This window comes from Muscardinus avellanarius (genome assembly GCF_963383645.1).
Source record: "Muscardinus avellanarius genome assembly, chromosome: 9".
NCBI lineage: Eukaryota > Metazoa > Chordata > Mammalia > Rodentia > Gliridae > Muscardinus > Muscardinus avellanarius.
Window position 1 is genome coordinate 81,374,951 of NC_137795.1, and position 20,870 is coordinate 81,395,820.

At 39.2% G+C, this 20,870-nt stretch overlaps 1 protein-coding gene across 1 annotated transcript in view; it reads left to right on the forward strand.

Annotated features, from left to right (window-relative positions):
• Positions 1-20,870, forward strand: part of CPED1 (cadherin like and PC-esterase domain containing 1) — a gene marked incomplete at both ends in the record, with an annotated part of 287,330 nt that overhangs the window by 11,200 nt on the left and 255,260 nt on the right. The window contains one exon of the mRNA XM_080701788.1: positions 17,488-17,671. Coding sequence (XP_080557914.1) covers positions 17,488-17,671 — 184 coding nt within the window. The remainder of the gene's footprint in view (positions 1-17,487; positions 17,672-20,870) is intronic.

Below are 20,870 nucleotides of genomic sequence, written 5' to 3' on the forward strand. Positions count from 1 at the left end.
TGGGGCAAAAGTGAATGTTTTGGTTTCACTCTTCCCTTTGGCTTCCTTTGGTATTTTTTTCCCTAGGGGGCATTTTCACTCAAAGGATGAGCTCATATTCTAAAATTGAATAAACAGACACTATACCAAAGTTGGAGATTTGCAAGGTAAATAATACTTTGTCACCCTTCATACTTTTTGGAGACTTGTTCAGAATATGAAGTAATAATTTGACTTGCCATGTATGAAGTTGAAAATATAAGGAAAAATGATTTACCCAGTTACCACTCCTAGGTCTGTTTCCAAAGGAATTGAAGTCAGAATATTACAGTGATGCATTTATATATCCATGTTTATAACAGCACAATTCACAGTGGCTAAACTATGGAACCAGCCTAAGTGTCTGTCAACAGATGAATGGCTCACAAAACTGTAGTAGAGACACACAGTATTCTTTTACTCAGCCATTTGCAAGAAAACGGGTGAAACTACAGAATGCTATGCTAAATGAAATTAGCCCTTCGCAGGAAGTGATGGGTCCTGTTTTCTCCCACATGTAGAAGCTAGGGAGAAACTGGGAAGCAATTCAGATGGATGAGGAGAGGTAACAGTGGGATAGTGGGAGGGGGTTGATGAGGGAAATGGAGCTGGGGAGGGAGGAGGCTGGATGAAGAAATCCGTCCAAGCAATCCTATGTATATTCATGAAACGATCAATACCGACTCCAATATCATGATCAGGGAGTAGAAGGGAGCGGGGAAAGATCCAGAGGGAAATGTACCAGGTGCTATGGTGTGTTTCTATCACACTGAACCTCAATACGATATATGGTTACAATGCTACAATAAAAGCATTTTGAAAACTTCATGAATGTGGGCCTGAGGTGCTTATGATCTAAAATAATGTATGAACCAAATAATTATTAGGAAGAGCATATGGATTTGGAAGTGTAGAATGGGCCTGAGGGAGAAACTCTGCAACTATGCTTTGTGTGTATGCTTTGTTCGTATGCTCTGTGTGTGTGTGTGTGTGTGTGTGTGTGTGGTATTTGGGATTAAATCCAGGGGCTCTCTTCAAGCTACACTCTCATCCTTATTTTATATTTTATTTTGAAACAGTGCCTTGCTAAGTTGCTGAGGCTGGCCTCAAACCTGTGCTTCTCCTATCGCAGCCTCCTAAGGACTGGGATCGTAGGCACGCACCACAGGCACCACACCGGGTTCCATCAAAGCTCTTAATGCCAAACGTGTTAAGTATATTGACTGAGAATTTCATAGGTAGACTGTGGAACATGTGGGCTCAAATTCCAGTTATGTCATTTGTTATCAGTCAGACCATAGGCAAACTTTACCAAACCTTGTTAACCTTTCATGTTCTCTTCAGGAAAATGGAACCATCTAAGCTTTACCCGTGTGCTTGAGAGCGTCAAGCATAGAGAGTGGCACCTAGAGTTCGCATTTGGCAGATGTTTACGTTCTCTCTGCTCTTAAGAAGCTGGGTTTGAGGGCTGGGCCTGTAGCTCAGTGGTAGCGCACTTGTCTTGCATGTACTAGTTCCTGAGTTTCAATCCCCAGTACCACTATAAAAATAAATAAACACTCAAAATTTAAAAAAAAAAGAAAGTTGGGTTTGAGCTATGACCTGACACACAAGCTCTTTGTGTGGCTTATATTTGTTTTAAGAATTCAATATAGTCCACGTTTTATTCCTGGCCTGTGTCTTTCTTCCTTTCATTTTGCACAATTTCAAGCCACTTGTGCCCTGGTGGCTGGACGCTGTCACTTTCCCCTGTGACACTTACCCATGCAGTTTGATGCAGGAACTTCCCCCTGGCTTCCCAGACGGGGCCTTTTGCTTCATTCTGTCCTGCTCAACAAAGGGTGTCGGATGCAAATAGAGAAAAACATAGCTCATCTTTTCTGATTTATAAAATTGCGATGGTTGGCACATATGTAAATTATTCATGAATTCTGATATTTTAATTCTTTTCCCAAGCGATCCTTTGTAACTCACCTCATGGCTGATCTTGACATTCAGAAGCTCGAGTCTGTTGCCTGAAGCATATCATGAGTTTGCCTGAAAGAGGAAACTGAGATAAAGCAGCCAATCAGGATGGGAGAGCCAGGGAACAGAAAAAGCTTGGTGATAGTGGATAATCTACAGGAAGAAAAATAGCATTTAATTAAAACAGTAATATCGCCTCAGGGTCCTGGAGTTTCTTATTTGTTTCAGCATAGGAAAAGGAGTATGGCATTAGGGTGGTGGTGGTGTAGACTTCTGGAAAATCCCAGAATGACCTGATAAAGATACCTCTATCTGAAACAGATTCTGCTTGTAATAATCCGCTCACTCTCCCAGGCAAGAGACACTGCCTGGAATCCGAATGGAGAGGCTCAGCTTAGGTGCTGAAGTTGAGTGATCACAGAGAAGTGAGTTCTTTGGTTTGAATTTCCTGATCTTTGGTTGAGGGATGGTGATGCCTTGCCACAGACTTGCTAAGGGATCAAAGCAGATGCTGCAGCTGAGAGTGCTTTAAGAAGCTCTGGGATTACTAAAGGCAGGGGAATAATACTGCCATCTCCCAAAGGACAGTACTATGAACATATTTTCATTGCATTTCACCTCTCTTGGGAAAAGGATGCATAACTGCAACATTAATGTGATTACTAGCAATAGTCCTTTTTTCATTAAAAAGTTAATAGTATAATGTGCTATACAGATGTCAAGTTATAAAGTTATGTTCCAGAATGCCACTAGAAATCCCAAATTGTGCAGTCACAGTTGAGTTTCCTCTTGACGTTTCGCTGTTGCTTTAACAAGCAATAGGAAGTATGATAGCATTCCAATAGCTTCGGCCCTAAGCCTAGTTCTTCCCCAGTGGAAAAATCTAGCATTAATTTAGCCAAAGTGTGTGAATGCTCCAGGAAAAATGAAACAGGAAATTAACTTTTCTGTAGCAGCACAGGAACTCCCTGACCTTCACAAAGCATCAATAAGAAAGCTGGCTTTCATAGTGAGCAGTAAACCTTTCCTCCTGGACACACCGAGGGGCAGAAGGGACTTCAAAGTTTTCCCTCATTCTTCCCTTTTTCAGGATCTTTGAAAACTATCTTTGAGAACTATCTTTTTCTTTTTTTCTTCTGAATAAACAGTGCAAACATTAACAGTACATTTGAAACTCCCCACTGCACAAGTTAATCTATTTATCCAAGTATGTTAGAACTACATAAGCTATTTTTAAACCAGTTAGATTTGGGACGAACTAGTTTTGTTTGTGGGGGCATAGATAACGATAGAGGAAAAAGTGGCAAGCTTACCATGTTTCTTTCAGAGAAACAAGGTTCAAATAATACCATCTCTGCTTTAAACAGACTTGATTTGAGAGAGAATATGAATGAATATTAGTGAAAATATATTTTTAGATATTATATAAACCTCAAGAAGCTAGAATCCTTTCCAGTGTTTAATATAAAATGATGGCAACTTAAAAGGAATCTGATTTCTGTGTTAAAAAACAGGAGTATGTCTCATCATTTAATGATGTGCACATGATCTGGTGCACATGATCCTCAGCACAATTTTTAGCAAAATCCTAATGAAAGTAACCAAGTGTTTATAATAATAACCAAACTCTGTGATGCCCAGCACTACAACAAAACCTTCAAATAAATTACTGATAGATGGGTCAGGGCAGAGATCAAGTTTACACAATTCCTGGCACATAACTTAGTAAATGAATGGATTTAGTATAAATTTATGCTGTGTATACAATATAGCGTTCCCTACTGTCAGCAGTCCTTGAATTCTTTGGTACTAATTGGATTTCTAAACTCTGATATCCCAACCACTGTTTGACCTTCCCATCCAGATTTTTATTCATTAACAGAAAAAAAGCTCTCACCTTCTCTTTTCTTGAGAAGATACATATAACCTATTAGAAGAAATGGTGTTGTTTTTCTGGACCTTTAGTAAAGTATTTACTTATTTACTTATTTATTTACTTACTTATTTGTTTTTGTGATATTGGAAATTGCATCCATAGACATTTTGCCTCTGAGCTATACCCCCAGCCTTTTTTAAACTTTTTTTTTTTTTTTTTTTTTTTTTGCTTTGGAACAGAGTCTTTTCAGGTTTCTGAGAGTCTCCCTACATTGCCGAGGCTGTCCTTGAACCTACAATCCTGTCTCAGCTTCCCAAGTACTGGGATTATACTACCACAGCCTGCTGGGAATTTACTTTTTTAGCTGTCTGCAAAGGAAAGCCAAAAGATATGATGCAGCATAATCTGCCCCATAAAGGAAGGATCAGAACATTTGGGAATTTGAACATTTTATGTCATTATTAAATGATTAGTGCTTAGGTTCTTATATTATTAGGTATCACCATTTCCTGCCAGTTTTTCATTTTGCAAGCAAGAAGTTGACCACCTAATATGTAAGCGTTCTAGAATGCATCTGTGACTTGGCGAGCTCTGGAGCTCTGGGAATGGTCCTGAAAGGAATTTGTGCAGTGTGATAAGGCAGCCTCTGGGCCATAGGAGCAGGAACAGGCTGGGCTGGGTGGGGCTTCCAGGGGGGAAGCAGGAAAAAGCACGTTCTTAGGGCTCTGTCCAGCTGGGAAAAGTGTTACCCAGGATCACCTCCAAGGTTGTATATTAGTAATGGACAACAAGCTGAAAGGACAGGGAAGCCCGAACAACGGTGTGGATGCTCAAAAATAAGAAAACAGAATGAGCTTCAAGGCATGCAGGCACATAAGGATACTTAGTTTACTCCTTTTATGTGGGGTCTGGTGCCTTGATATTTAGCACACTGCCCCCGTTTTTCTTAATACTTTGGTCCCCACTTGGGTAAGACAAGGCTGTTTCTTTGGACTTCCCAGGTGTGTGCCTCTATCCTGAAGCCAACCATTCAAGGAGAACTGGAGCTGGCCAGGCTTCCTCAGGAATGCAGGGCCACCTGTATGGAGCATTGGCCATCCATTCTTAACTTTCTGTGCAGTTCATGAGACCCTGGATTTCCCAGGAGAATCTGAATGAATCGGTTGCTACAAGGATATGAATGTCAAGAGGTAAAACAAAGGAGGTAGACCTGTAATGTGCCTGGGATTGATAATACTGAACATGTGAAGTGGACTTAGGAACCTAGCCTTCTCTCTTAGGGAAAGACAGCAGAGAGAGAATCTCTTAAGCCCTAGCTCAATCTACTCTATATCTAGCAGGTGTTACATGAGGCTGGACACTGCCCAGAGGAGAACATGTGTGCTCCAGTGCCAGAAGAGATTTGAGCCTGGCTGCCAAATGTTTTTGTTTGATGACCCAGTGCAGAAACCACCACAGAGGTGACTTGTGCAGAGGGCAGCAGGGCTCGGAGGACACTTGAGGTCAGAAACAGGGTGTTGGGAGGATGGGTAGAAAAATATCTAGTATTTGGGACTATGGAGAGCATGAAAGGGCAGGATTGAAAGGGAGAATGAAAGTGGGAAATCCATGAACGAATAGGCAAATACTATGAGAAAGTTCTAAGACTAGAAAAGATCGACCATATTTTCTAGGACAAGGAAAAGGGAATGTTAGGTCTGATAAAGTGATTTTTATATCCTGATGTGTGAACTAATTTTTAAAACATAAAGTATGAAATTAAATCATGTTTGGTTATGCAATTAGCAAAATGCTTGATTTTTTTTTCTAGCCCTCAAATCTAAAATGTATGTTTATTATATACATAGCATCAATGTCCACAGTTTTCCTGAATGGTATGTTTATTATTAGACTTTTTTTAATTAGAGAAGAACAGTAGAGATAGTGATTCATTGATTATTTAATGTTTCAGTGTCCCTAATATATAAACATGGCCTCTCCCATATTCTGCTTGTCCTTTGACAGAACTTCTATGAAATCATTTAACTAAAAATCTTAAGGTTTTTATTGAAAATATTTTACTTTTTCAAGACATTCTTTTATCTGGAAGCTTATTTAGGAGATACTAACTTTAGAAACCCGGATATTTGTGAGGGACTATATGTTTTTGAAGGCTTTTATGCGGGCTGTTTCTGCTTTGATCTTGGAAGTGGCGGGGTCAGTTAAGTGGAAAGTGGGGTGCTCGTTTGCAGAGAAAGTGAATGAAGTACACCCACAGGACCTTAAGTGCCAGCATGTCATGAATGGAGACTTGGGACTCTGAAGCCCTTGGGGTGTTGCTGGAAAAGTCTAAAACTCAGATTTAAAGTGTCTGGCATCTATGAAAATGTTTGGCCAATTGTATGCTGCTTAAGTATCGATAATGTTGCTATAATGGCCCCAGTGCCCTTTCCTTTCTGTTATATTCCCTTTGTGTGACTTACTATTTTAAGGCTGAATTGCTGAATTAACTCATTGTTTGAGCCTCAGGGGATAGAGATTTGCTATTATTTTGACATGTTTCAAAAGAACAAGGTCTCTCCTTGTCCTCTGCTCGCTATTTCATAAGGGTGGATTGTCAATTTGATGTTTTCTTCATTGTGGAGGATGGACTGTATGACTGTTGACCGTGAAGAGACTCAGAGGGCAATATGGACCCTCAGAGCCACTGGACAGCACTTCCTCTGCAGCCTGCAAGTGAGGGAAGGCTTGGGGCTGCAAAGAAAATAATCTTGTTCTCCTGTTAGGCTCTATGGCAGTGTCTAAGGATGAGAAGGGCAGGGAAGGGGGAAAGCATAGAGAAAGAAGGCAGAGAGAGAGAGAGAGAGAGAGAGAGACAGACAGACAGACAGACAGACAGACAAATAGACAGGGAGAAGTTAAAAGGGAATGGTTTTCATTTATTCCAAAATAGGGAGTAACTTCAAACATGCCCCAAGAAAAAGCAAAGGACATTCTCTTGCTCTCCTCATTTGCAAGTTTTATCTTCTTTAAAGATATCGTTTGAAGGAAGCTATCAGGACCTCCATCTCCCAGCTATTCCTTGTCTTTATCATCTCAGCTGGGTCTTTGTTATGTCTGTAAAAGTTATAGTAAATAGTAAACTGATGGCCCACAGCTGTGCATCGTGGGTGGCAGCACAGAGAAAGGAGCCGTGAATTCGTTGGAGGAAAACACTCAAGAGGAGGCTGAGAAACATGCCTTATATGACTTTGAAAACATCTAGCCAAGAGGAAAATGAAAACTTGGGAGAAACGGAGGAGAGACCAACGTGATCGGTCCCTCGGTGTTGGTTGAAATGGACCCAGAGGCCAGCGGTCCCAGCTGGAGACTACAGACATGGGTTCCAGGAGAAATTGTTCTGCTGTGTTCTTGGTTTTGTTTTAACATTTTCTACTCTCCAACATTCATGCTATGTGGGAGGGTTAGTCTGAGGAAGGAATGAGCAGCATACAGATGCTACGCCCAGCATCTGCCCATTCCCTGGAGTTTCAAAGCTCAGTCTGCCTTTTCTTTTTTTCTCTTATCTTTCAACTTGTTCGCTCCTATTCTCTCCTCTATTTTTCCGTCATTCACACCAGCTCAGTAGAGTGCACCCCTTCACAAAGGTTCCAAATGTTTCCAAAGTTTTGAATGAGCAGAAGGGGCAATATATGTAGAAGTGAGCAGGGAATCCTCAGGGTTTGTCTACAGATACTATGCTTAATGTTGTACAGATGTCATGGGAATTCTTTCCTGATGAGCGCAAATGTCAAATTTTCCCTGTCAACTAAGGCAATTTGACATCAGATATCATTATTTTCTAGCATAGAGGCCAGGTCAGGGTCTGTCTGCTATTCTGTTATTCCTCTTCCTAAGCCCTCCTGGTTTCCTTTTTCTTTTTTTATTTATTTAAAACAATTTTATTTTATTTTATTTTATTTTTTTGCCAGATGTAATGGCGCAGGCTTGTAATCCCAGCATTTGGGAGGCTGAGACAGGATCACAGTTCAGCCTCAGCTACTACTTAGTGAGGCCCTTTGCAACTCAGTGAGACCCTGTTTCAAAATAAAGAATAACATCATTAGCCATCAGAAAGATGCAAATTAAAACTACAAAACTACGTTGAGATTCCATCTAAGCCCAATCAGAGTGGCAAGCATAAAGAAGTCAAATAACAACAAATGCTGGCTAGGATATGGGGAAAGAGGAACTCTTTCACACTGTTGGTAGGAGTGCAAACTAGTTCAGCCGCTATGGAGACCAGTGTGCAGATTCCTTAGAAAACTGGGAATGGATCCACCATATGATCTGGCTATACAACTCCTGGGTATCTTCCCAAAGGGGTTGAAATTAGAGAACTACAGTAACATATGCATACCCATGTTCATAGCAGCACAATTTGTAATAATCAAAATATGGAACTAGCCTAGTTCTCCATCAACAGATGAATGAATTGCAAAATTATGGGAAATACACACAATGGAATTCTACTCAGCAATAAGGAAGAACAAAATCATGTCATTCACATGAAGATGGAAAGACCTGGAAAACATTATGTTAAGTGAGACCAGCCAAGCACAGAAAGAGAAGGGACTTATGGTTTCTCTAATATGCCCAAACTAGGGAGTATTGGAGATATAAGAGAGACTCCAGAAAATGGAGGGGAAACCTCAGCAAAGCTGAAATGGAAGGGTAAGAGAGGAAGAAGGCTGAGGTTGATTAATGGAGGAGCTACATTCGAATATGTGTATAAGTGTGAATGTAGCATGGTCAACCTGGACACTCATTGTTGGGAGGAGGGGAAAGGGGAAGCGGGGGGCAGGGGGAGGTCACTAAGCACTGTGTGAATATATGCCATTTTCAATATGATCCACATAAAAATAAAATTAAAAAATAAGAATAAAAAATAGGCTCTCCAGTGTTCCCTCCAGTGCTCTCAGGCTCCCCTGTTCTGCTGAGTCCCCCAGGACACTGTCATGCCTACCATAGTTTTTAAACATCTTATCTGCACAATAGCAGGGTGGCTTAGAGTTCTTAGGAAATCTTGTGATGGGTAAAGTCTGGCCTTTCAGAATTCTCTGGGGATACCTGTCCTTCTGGAAGAAATTTTAAAAATTAACAAGAAAAGCACCTTCCTCTACTTATACAAAGTCTAGTTTTCTTCATTTTCCTCCACCCTGCTGAGAATTTTGGTAAAAAAGGACCAAAGGAGCCATGCGTGGTGGTGCACACTTGTAATCCCTTTATTCCGGAGGCTGAGACAAGAGGATTGTGGTTCAGCGACAGCCTCAGCTACTTAGTGAGGCCCTTCACAACTCAGTGAGACCGTGTTTCAAAAAATAAGACTAATCACCTGGCGTGGTGGTGCACGCTTGTAATCCCCATGCTTGGGAGGGGGAGACAGGAGGATCATACTGGTTCAAAGCCAGCCTTGCTGGCTTAAGAGACCCTGTTTCCAAATAAAAAATATATATTAAAATAATAGGTCTGAGGGTGTAGCGCAGAGGTAGAAGGGTTTCCAGGAACCCCAGTACAACCAAATAAATAAATAAATAAATAAAATAAAAATAAAAATATTTTAAAAAATAGGACTGGGAGTATAGCTCAGAGGCAGATACCCCTGGGTTCCATCCCCAGTCCTAAAAAAAAAAAAAAAAGACAAACCAAATGCATGATAGTTGAACCTACCTGTAAAGACCAGCCGAAACAACGAACTTTTGTATTTATACTACTTGCTAGGTTTAGGTTTTCTATAGCGAACTAACAAGTTAATAACTAATGCCGTTCTGCTCTTTTAAAAGTCATTGCCAGTTATTTCTGATTGCCTACCTGACTATGTCTGCCACTCACAATATAAAGTACCCAAAGTGCTGACTTCCAAGGTCCTCCTGATTTAATTTCATTTCCCAACTTTTCTCTACTTGAAAGAACTGTCTTTCTTCTCTCATTTTGTTTCACATGAAACATTCACAAGACAGATGAGCAATAGCATATCATGCCATCTGAAAGAGGTCCCGGGTCATTCTTTAGCAGACCAGAACTTGTGTCTCCATAGGTAGGTACATGGCATGACTTCATTAATGTTTATTTTTCCTCTTGCTGAATAGCAAGCTCAGATGGGCAAGAACTTCTTTTAGGGTGTCTCACTGTTGTCTTTCCCAGAAGCAAAGACCATACCTCTCACATAGAAAGTGCTAAGAAAAATTAGAGATAAATGAATGAAAGAGTGAAGGAAAAAGCCAGGAGATGGGTACAGAGATAGAGACAGACAGATCGAAACACATGGAAAGAAACATTAAGCACTCAGGAGAAGGTGATAAAATAGATTAAAGTTCTCATGGGTTTGGGGCAGACACAGGAATGGGGAGGAAGCTGTTGGGAGGGGGAGAATGTAGAACTTGGAGAAGAAGCAGTATAATTAGCTTTAGATACTAGGACAGGTTTCTTCTATGGAAATAGGAGGAAAAAGAGGAAAATCAGTTGTGGTGCATCAGGTTATCCTGAAGAGAAGCTGTTTAAGTCAGCCAGCCTGTTTCCTTTTGATCTGCTAATTTCCTCCAAATGAGGAAGTTCCAGCACGGAAGATTTGTCACTGTGGAGAGTGACAGAAAGTTGACCAAGGAAGAAGCACATTCCAGGACAGCCTGTTAGTAGCTCTTTGTAACCCCAGCGCAGGGGCAGGACAGGCAGGCTGCTTAGGTTTCCCTCTGGTCAACTAGTTTCCATGGCGCTTCCTACCTCCAACTTCCCTGGATCATCATAATTTTTGACAACTAGCTTATGTCTGCTTCCCTAGATGGGCGTGAGCTCTGTAGAGCCAGTGGCGGTTTGTCTTGTTTCTGTGGCTTCCCGGCTCTTGCAAGTTGAAGCTGCGCCATGTGGAAGAGCCATGGAGCGAGGGCATGAAGTAGACTGGAAGAGGGTGATTGGAGGGTTGGAACATGGAATCTGAGCTGCAGATAGAGGTGAGGAAAAAGGAGGCTAGCAGAAAGTGAGGATTAGAGGAACGACTAGTCAGAAGCACCAGTGTACTGAGTAAATGAGAATCATGGTGTGATTAAAGAATAGAGTATTTCACTTCCTAATCTCAGATAAAGGGCTGTTCTAGGGATCATGAAGTTGAAGATGTGGCCATTGGAGTGGTTGGCTGACATGAATGGGGGAGACAGTCACTGGGGGTGAAGAGGTCATGCATGCCATAGGCCCTCAGATGCAAACGTTGAAGCCTCCACTCAGATTTCTTTAGTGGACTTTTATCTTCCCTACCTAATAGTGTAGAAATAGCTAAAGTAAAATAGTGAAATGATAAAAGAACATGAATATGTTTGTAGGTTGATGAACTCATATTCTGCATTTGTGTCTCCATTCATTTGTTTCTTTACCCATGTTCCGTTGTTTAAAACCTGAGAGTGAGCTGCATGTACAACAATGGGCAAAGCAGACAAGTCTAGTCTCTCATAGAATACAGTAGTAGGACAGGTAGACTTTAAACAAAAATATATAACCATACATTATGACACAAACCGGTGGGAGAATTATATTGAGAGATCTGTGACAATGGATTTTAGCACTATCTCTTTAAGTGAATGCTATTTCCTCAAAGCTTTATTGGGGCTTCATATTTTATTTTATTTATAGTACTGGAGATTGAACCCAGGGACATTTTTTTTTACCTCTGAGCTATAACCCATCCTTACTTTATTTTATTTTTTTAATTTTGAAACTCCCTAATTTGTGGAGAGTCTTGCTAGGTTGCCGAGGCTTGCCTCAGACATGTGATCTTCCTGTCTCAGCCTCTCAAGTACTGGGATTACAAGCATGCACTGCCACATGGCTGGAAATTTGTATTTGATATGGAAACTTGTTTTGTTTTTCTCTAATATTCATTCAGAACCTACCTAGAGCCACAGGTGAGCAAACTCACCTATCATTGATGTTGAGGGTTGGGATAGCACCACGGTACCGTTTGGGAGCACAGATTAAAAGTCCCTAGTGACATGGAGTAGTTCTGAGAAATGTGTGGCCATTCCATGACGCTCTTGAGATTCAGTTGAGTCAGATGTAGGGTGAAGAAGAAAGTTCATTTAAACAAGAACATTCTTACAAGGATCTGCTTGCATATTCAGGAGACTGAGTACTAAACTGTTAAACAATTATAAGATGATTTTTAAATTAAAAAAATGTGTGCAATATGCATTCTGAAAATCGTGTTCCATTTTACTTCCTATATTCTCTAAAATTAGTGTATATTTTGCCAATGGGGAAAAGATCCTGTATTTTATTCTTATAGTGGAAAAATTAAAACATAATTCACTGTGATAGACTGTGTAATATTTCCAAAATGCCCAAAATCTGCAATTTAACTCTTAGTTATATATGACACACATCCAAAGTCCACTATGTGATTTGTACTTGAGCGTCAAAAGATATCATAAATACATGGCTACTTCAATAAATCCAGAAAAAATCTTTCTGTCATGTGGAAAAAAAGCAAGTTTTATTTTTCATCCCTACAATATTTTCAGGAGCTATATTTCTTGGTTTCTTGGTAAGACTTGGTGAAGACTTTTTAACAATGTAGATAACTGAGGAACACAGTACCTTATAATGCTCTTTAATTCAATTTTTACTGTAAATTCATTATTTTGTTCAAATGTATAACTATTATTGTTGTTTTGTTATTATTCACAATTCTACTGAAATAAAATTAATACAAATTTAAACACTTTTATTGCCAATATTGTATTTTTTGTATTTATAACCAACTCTTACATATTGATTAAAATAGATGTTTGCATTCATCTATTCAAAACTATTTGCGATATACCTCTTTTTTATGTGGTACTGGGGTTCCTGGAACCCCTTCTACCTCCAGGCTACACTCCCAGACCTATTTTTAAATTTTATTTGGAAACAGGGTCTCTTAAGCCAGCGAGGCTGGCTTCAAACCTGCGTGATCCTCCTGTCTCCGCCTCCCAAGTGCAGGGATTACAAGCGTGCGCCACCACGCCCGGCTGTGATACACCTCTTTTAAGCTGATTATTGTACTTTGGCTGGGAAAACATAGTGAACAAAATTGAAAAAATATGCCTTATTTAGCTTATAGTGTAAGGAGACAGATACGGAACTTAGAAAATAAATTGTATTTGCGCATTAAGTCCTGCAGAATAATTTTTGTATCAAGTAAATGGGAGTATACCATTTATTGAAAAAAATGCTTTTTATGACAAAGACTAAATCCAAAGTTTTTTGAGTGTTGAAAAACTTATACAATTCTTTTTGTGAGTGTATGGTACCAGGGATGGAACCGAGGGGTACTGTACCTCCCAGTCACACCCCAGCCCTATTTTTAAGTCTTTTTGAAATTTTTCTTGAAACAGGCTCTCACTGAGTTCCAAGCGCCTCGCTAAGTAGCTGAGGCTGTCCACAAACCACGATCCTTCAGTCTCCACCTCCCGAATGCTGGGATTACAAGTGTGAGTCACCACGCCTGGCCACAATTCTGAATATAAAAGAAGAGCTACAATATATTACTTTTCAATTTTATTTATGTAAAATTCAGCATCATTTATTGGCAAGACAGAATTGGGCATTTACATACTAAAAATTTATTTGATTCCCATAACAACCTCATGAGATAGGATTTGTTTCTTCAGCTGGACAGAGGAGAGAACTCTGCTGTGAATAGAGTCAACACTTGCTATATGGAAAAGAAAGCAAGTGGCAGAACCAAATTCAAACCCAGGTTTTTTCCCCCCCAATCCCCTCTCATTTCATTCTACACGGCAGCACCTAACACTCCCAGTGGTTTACTACAACATTTCATCCTTTGTTTTGTGAAAGGTCTCATAGAGATTCCAGATTTTAAAGTCCTTTTAACAAAAATCACATGGTTGTAAAACAACTTTCAGAGAGTCGAGCAAAATAATCTCTGAGGAAGGGTTTTGCAATGCTCTCAAGGAGAGGGTGGCAAGTGAGTGCCGGGGCTCATGGTGTGAACACCCTGGGACACTTACTTCATTCTAAATTCTAGTCATCAGGGTTCTTAGTCTGAAGTTAAGTTGTGGTGGTGGCCAGTAGTTAAATGTTTCCTTCTGCTGAAAATATATCTTTGAAACTTCAGAAGAGTAATCAGGAACTCTTATTTCCAAAAGGGCTGCTGTTCACATCTGATGATCCTGCATTTGCTGGTGCGGTTGTTATAATTGTTCACATAGTTTTTATTTCACTTACGCAGTAAGTGCACCTGTTGTCTGACTGGCTAAAACTGGTCTCGCTCTTTGGTATTGGGCCATTCTGCTGATACAGTGTGTTATAAATATTACAAGGACAGGAGCAGTTTGTATTACAGGATAATACAGCATAATTTTACCGACAAGCTCATTTCCTATTTATTCTCTATAGTCCAAGACTTGAGAGTTAAAGTTTCAGTCCAGGGCATAAAGATTATTACAAAATAGAGCCAGTAGTTAGATCTTATTTAGAATATGCTGTACATAAGATATGCTGGTAAAAATTAGACTGCTTTTGCTTAAGTTGATCCTGGGTGGGTGGAAGTAGGTGTGATTTTTAAAAATTAAAAGTAGCTTATAGCTTTAATGTCCACTTTCTCCTTGTGAAACCCCTTCTATGCTTCAGCCAGCTGTAATAGAGAGAAGCATCCCATGGTCATGAAAGTAAATAATGTGATCAGGGAATTCTGGACCCTGTGTGTGTTGCTTGAGTGACACTGGTATATTTGGAGGCATTTGTCTTCCCCTTTCACCTAGACGCCTGTTTTCTCTGGCATTCTAAGGGCCACTCTGTTCTTTCTAACCAAATCCTTTGGTCCAGAGGCTCAGCCTGTGTTCAGTTCCAAACACTCCTTACAATTACATTTGTTAGGCAATCATGCCCCAATTTGCAAGTGAATCCTTGAGTTTGAATAGTTTCCTCATCAGCTGGAACTGGTGATCCAAGTATTTGGAGGCCTGTATTCCCAGTACTTGGGAGGCTGAGACAGGAAGACCACAGGGTCAAAGACAGTCTCAGCAATGTAGCGAGACTCTTAGCAACTTAGTGAGATCCTATTTCAGAATAAAAATGAGAAAGAGATGAGTTGTAGCTCAGGGGTATAATGTCCCTGGATTTAATTCCCAGTAACTAAAACACACACACACACACACACACACACACACACACACACACACGGTTTTCTTATCAATAAAACATAATTTTTTTATGCATATATATACACATACATACAGGATTGAACTTAGTAGCATTTTACCTCTAGGCTACACCCTCAGCCTCTTTTATTTTGAAACAGGGTATCACTAAGTTGCTGAAGCTGACCTTGAATGTGCGTTCCTCCTGTCTCAGCCTCCCAAATATTGGGATTTCAGGCTTGTGCCACAATGCCCAGCTAAAATGTAATATCCTTTAACAAAGAAAAATAGCTCATCAAGCATGCTTTTCCAAAGTAGCATGTATAGAGATGTGATTAGCCAGTGTTCTTTTTTCTTGCATTCATTACACATGTATTAAGCACCTATGTTGGCAGGTACCAGGAAGAACTCACACTCAGTTTTCCTGACTGATGGTTCTTAAGGATATATTATTATGTACAAAGCACATAGACATTACTCCCTATGTGACATGCATAATTCTAACACTTTATAAGTATTCACTCTCCAAATTCTATCACACTTTCAGGTATTGTCTAGACAACATAAATAGTGTGGGTGAAAATAGATGATTAAAACCCAACAGTTTGGCTTCAGGGGTTGTGTTCTCCTGAAAATCGCTAGGCTTGGCCTACTGATCTTCAGACAACAATGATGTATGCAAGAAAAAAAACAAGACATGGTTCCTGCCCTCAAAAGATTTACAATTTTAAGTTGTTTCTTCTTTCCATATATATATATATATATATATATATGGATCTTCAAAGATATATGTATATATCTTCAAAGATAATGTTTTAGAACTATGATTCATTAATTTTCCAAATATTTTCATTTATTAAGCATGTTTCACATAGTATATCCTGGCATGGACCCTGGGGATAGATCAGTGATGCAAGTCTGGATTTAAGGAGCTGACACAGAGAGATGCAACATCCTTTCAAAGATGCTAAAAGAAATATTATATATATACATATATATATGTATATATGTATATATGTATATGTATTTCACTTAAAGCTTTGTAAAAGAAAATGTTTGGATATTGAGGGAATGGAGTTTGATAAATGGATAAATAGAAGAGGAAGGAATTGTAAGTGGAAGGCACAGTGGTGTGTAAAAGAGAGGGATGGGAATCAGGGATGGAAATGATTCAATGTGATGTGACCAGAGAAGGAAGACGGATTAAATATAATGGCCTTGTCAAAGTAGTAGAATGGGTTCTGTCAGTAATGGGAAACAGTGAAGAATTTAAGTACTAAAAAACTTGGATTGTATTTTAGACCCATTGAATGGGCAGGTTGATTGAGAGGTGCTATCAGAAATAATTTTATTTTTACCAATCCCCCCTCATCTTCCTCCACCTTCTCCTTTGTCTCCTCTTCTTCAGCTTCTCATCTTCCTTCCCTGCCCTCCATTCAATCTCATCATCCCTTCTATCTTCTTCACTTTATCAAAGTTACATCTCAAGTTTTCAAACACCCAATATCTGCCATCAAGCCTTATAATGAATTTAAATGTAAGCCTTCTTTCTACTTGTCATTTGTAAATTCCCGTTTCCAGTGGGATTTCAAGTGTGTTGTGAGGAGGAATATTTCTATCGGAGAGCAATAAACTATTGTGGAAACAATCTGGAATTATGAAACTTCAACAACCTTCTCATCCATGGAGCCCATCCTGCCTCACTGAGGTGCATTCAAGTGTTGCTGGATCCCAAGGGAGAGGATTAGCAAGCAACACCACATGTCTGTGAAGAGCTCCCAGCTCGACTCTTAGCTCTACCTCTTCTTGACCATGTCCTGCCAGCATAAAACCATTCCCTCTCAGTCTTCTCCTCTACCATGTTTATCTAAGTTAGCGATTGAAAAACAATGCAGCTGGAACTCCTTTATGAAAAGCACACTGCAGCTGACCACCATTGCTAGTAACATATTTTCAGCTGGAGTTCAGCTCCATACTTCTCTGTGGCAGTTTCCCTCAGGGAGCTCTCTATTTTAATGGCCTAAAATTTTCCTATTTCTGTAATAGTGAGGACATTTCAGTTCACTTTCAGTTCTTGCATATAAAGTCATTTTTGGCAGGGCATGGTGGCGCATGCTTGTAATCCCCGCGCATGGGAGGCAGAGACAGGAGAATCGCGCAGGTTTGAAGCCAGCCTCAGCTGGCTTAAGAGACCCTGTTTCCAAATTTTAAAAATATATAAAATAGGTCTGGGAGTGTATCCCGGAGGTAGAAGGCCCCTGGGTTCCATTACCAGTACCACCAAAATAAATAAATAAATAAATAAATAAATAAAGTTATTTTTGTTCTTGTGCTTTCAGAGAATCTTTCATTTCTAGAGAAATATGTAAAGAATAACTTTCTGAATGGCCCTTGATTTGCAAGAATGATGTTCTCTAAGGGAAATGTATTAATTTTTTTTGTTTTGAATTTGTATGCCTTTTTTTTTTTTACCCCCTGTAGATTGAAGAATCACTGAAGACACGCTTTGGCATTCATGGGAAAAGAGCCATACTCTACAGGCCTCCTTCCTCCAGCAAATGGGAGCTTCAGCTGCACCAGAATATTCTTACTCAGCATCACTATACAGTTGTCATTGCTGAAGAACAGCTCAGTGCTGGCCGCGGTCCGGGGCTGCTAGAACAAGGTTAGAATAATAAGAAGAATTACCAAAGTCACTTAACATATAAGAAAAACGATTTCTAGAATACGCTCCAGTCTTCCTCTGAAAACTTTCACAAAAACAAATTTTTATCCATGATTGACTTAGCTCTTTGTTTTTACTTCCTTTCAATATTCCTTTAGATAAATCTTTTTATTCTTGAAATAATTTTGTTTATATTTTTGTAGCATTTTGGGGTTGCATAGTCCACGTTTAAATGCTACATTAAAATTTTTTATGTTTATGAGCCTGAATACATGTTCTTCCCAGCACCAAACTGCTCCATATTTTAAGAAAATTGCCTCTTCATTTGACTGCAAGTGGAATGTGCTGGAAATTGTTTCAAGAAGCAGCTTAAATATGATTCACAGATGGCTCTAAATACAAAAGAAGTAAGAATATTTATTATTCATCACATAATTTTATTTCTATCATTTGAAGAGAAAAATAATAGACAAGTTTTAAACAAGTTATTGAAACTAATACTGAGTAGATAATGAGGGTTAAAAGGGCAAAAACAATATCAGCTAAGATTTTTGAGCAACTAACAATCTGATAGACTCTATACTGAACTCTATATTCATGGCCTTATTTAAAATGCAGTAGCCCCCTAAGTACTCCACGATTAAAGAAATGTTCATTCCAACCTATGTGAAGTGACTCACCATGCATTTTACACATAATACAGAGGGAGGACAAATGGGAAAACCTAGCTCCCAGCTCTCATTTTCTGTGCTCTTCCTCTTTACCCCTTTGGTGCCCCTGTCTCTCCTTTGGCCTGTTGACTTCATCAAGCTGCCATCATAAGAGCTTCAAGGACCACCTATTCAGCATAAGAGAATCAGATTTTTCTCATTACAATCACACAATATAGCAATTCCTCAGTATCTGCATAGGATTGGTTGCAGGACCTCACACAGATACCAAAAAAACATGGGCATTCAAATTCCTTATATAAAATGGCATAGTCTATGCATATAACCTATGCACATCCTCTCATATATTTTAAATCATACCTAGATTACGTATAACGCCTAACACAATATAAATTCTAGACACATAGTTGTTATACTGTATTGTTCAGAGAATTGTGATAAGGACAAAAAAGTCTATAGTACAGATGCATTAAATTTTTATCTTGGTTGATCCTATGGATGAGAGACCCATGGATATGAAAAGCTAATTTTATATCTATTTTTACTATTTATTAAAAGCCACAGGGGAAGAAGCAATTTGAATTAACTGTTGATGTCCATGGTGGTTTCCTTTGGTAGAGAATGGCCAGATCTGAGTGCTGAAATACTTCCCATAACCACCATGCCGTCTCTATAATGCTTCTTTTTCATTTATGTGCCACCTTGTTGGATTGTGCTCCTGCAAGAAAGTTGGGGAGGTATTTCTGAGGCTGAGGGAGTATTATCCTTGATCACTCTTTATGTTGGCAGTGAGCTACTTAGCCAGCAAAGCAAAGAGAAACTAGAACTCAAGAAGACCTGGTTGTTGTTCTTTAACTTAGTTTCAATTTTGCATGCTTTTAGTGGTACATTGTAACTATACATAATTGTGAGGTTCAAAGTTTTACAGACTCCCCCACACACACCCCACACACAGTTCCTGGTATATTTTTCTATGTATATCCCCTATTCCATTTTACTCCCTGTACATTTAGTGAGATTAGTAGTAATACCTGTATATATGAACATAGCATCATTTAAACTAGTTCCTTCCTCAATCTTCTTTCCTCTACTTATCTACACCTCGATTGAATCCCCTTCCACTGTTCAATTCATCTCTCTTCTCATTTATCTGAAGTCTCTGTTGTGTCTTATTTTCTTTTTAGCTTTCACATAAAAGACAAAACATATGACCCTTGACTTTCTGAAACTGGCTGATCCCACTTAGCACTTAGCAAAATATTCTCTAGTTCCATCCATTTTCCTGCAAAGGACATAATTTTGTTCTTTATGACAAGTAGAGTTCCATTGTGTATATATACCACATTTTCTTTATCCTTTCATCTGTAGATGGACACATGGGTTGCTTTTGATGAGAAGAAAGGTCTCAAGATGTGCGAAGAATGGGCCATGAAAATAGGCCTTTATGAATGCCATGACTGGTCCTTGACCTCTAGGTGTGTTATGGCGATCTAAAGCACTATACTTGTAGATATGAAAGAAGAAATCAAAAGGAAAATGAGAGCTCTGGAATATTAACAAGAGCTGAAAATGAAATTTATGAACATCCTGGTTTTGTCAAGTTTGGCGCTATTAGAAGGGGCCAATCTAAGGTTTTAGAATATACATGAATGACATTTTCCAAAATATATTCATCAGAATAGTTTTTGGTATAAAGGAAGGATATAAAATGTTTAGTCTATCTCTCATCCACAAAATACTTCATTCTATCACAGAACAGGGTGATTGTATTACCACTGCACACTGCCATGAGAGCTGTGCTCCTAAAGGCAGGACCCTGATGACATGCTACTATGATCCCTGTATTTCCCTACCTCCTTTGTGTTTCCCCTGACTTACTGTGGACATGACAGGCATTATCTGTGCATTTAAACCTTGATTCAATTTCAATTTTCAATTTCTCCAGCTGGAAAACAGATGGATTATATTTCTTTTCTCCCTTGATGTCTTTGGGTCAGTTTTACAAGAAAAAGGAGGATTATTTTGCAGCTTCCAAATATCAAGAAAGTGCAAGGACAGCCTGAAGGCAATAGAATCTGGCAGGCAAAGGAGCTGCTGGGTCCAAGAGCAAGAGATAACTATGTGGTGTCACCAGCATTTGCTGATTCGGTTCCCTCTTCCCACATTCCCACAGCTTTAAAAACATCTCCTTTCTAACTCTGAGGTCTTGGCATTCTTTACTCTATATCCCAAGCTATTATTTCTGGGTAGATCTCAAGGAGGGGTAGCAATTTCATAATTCCATGAGTATGGAAACTTGAGAGTTTTGTGTTTTTCTTATTTGATTTGATAGTTTTTACTGAAGGTCAGTAAAGATCACATCCTTGAAATAAAACTTCTTGGATTCTAATCTAATATTTCCATGATTATCATATATACAAAAGGTTTTAAAGTTGCATCTTACTTCTGTGGCCACCAATTTAATCTATAAATTATGTTAGAATTGAGGCACATACTACAAAAATATTTTTTCTCTAGAAATGTGATTC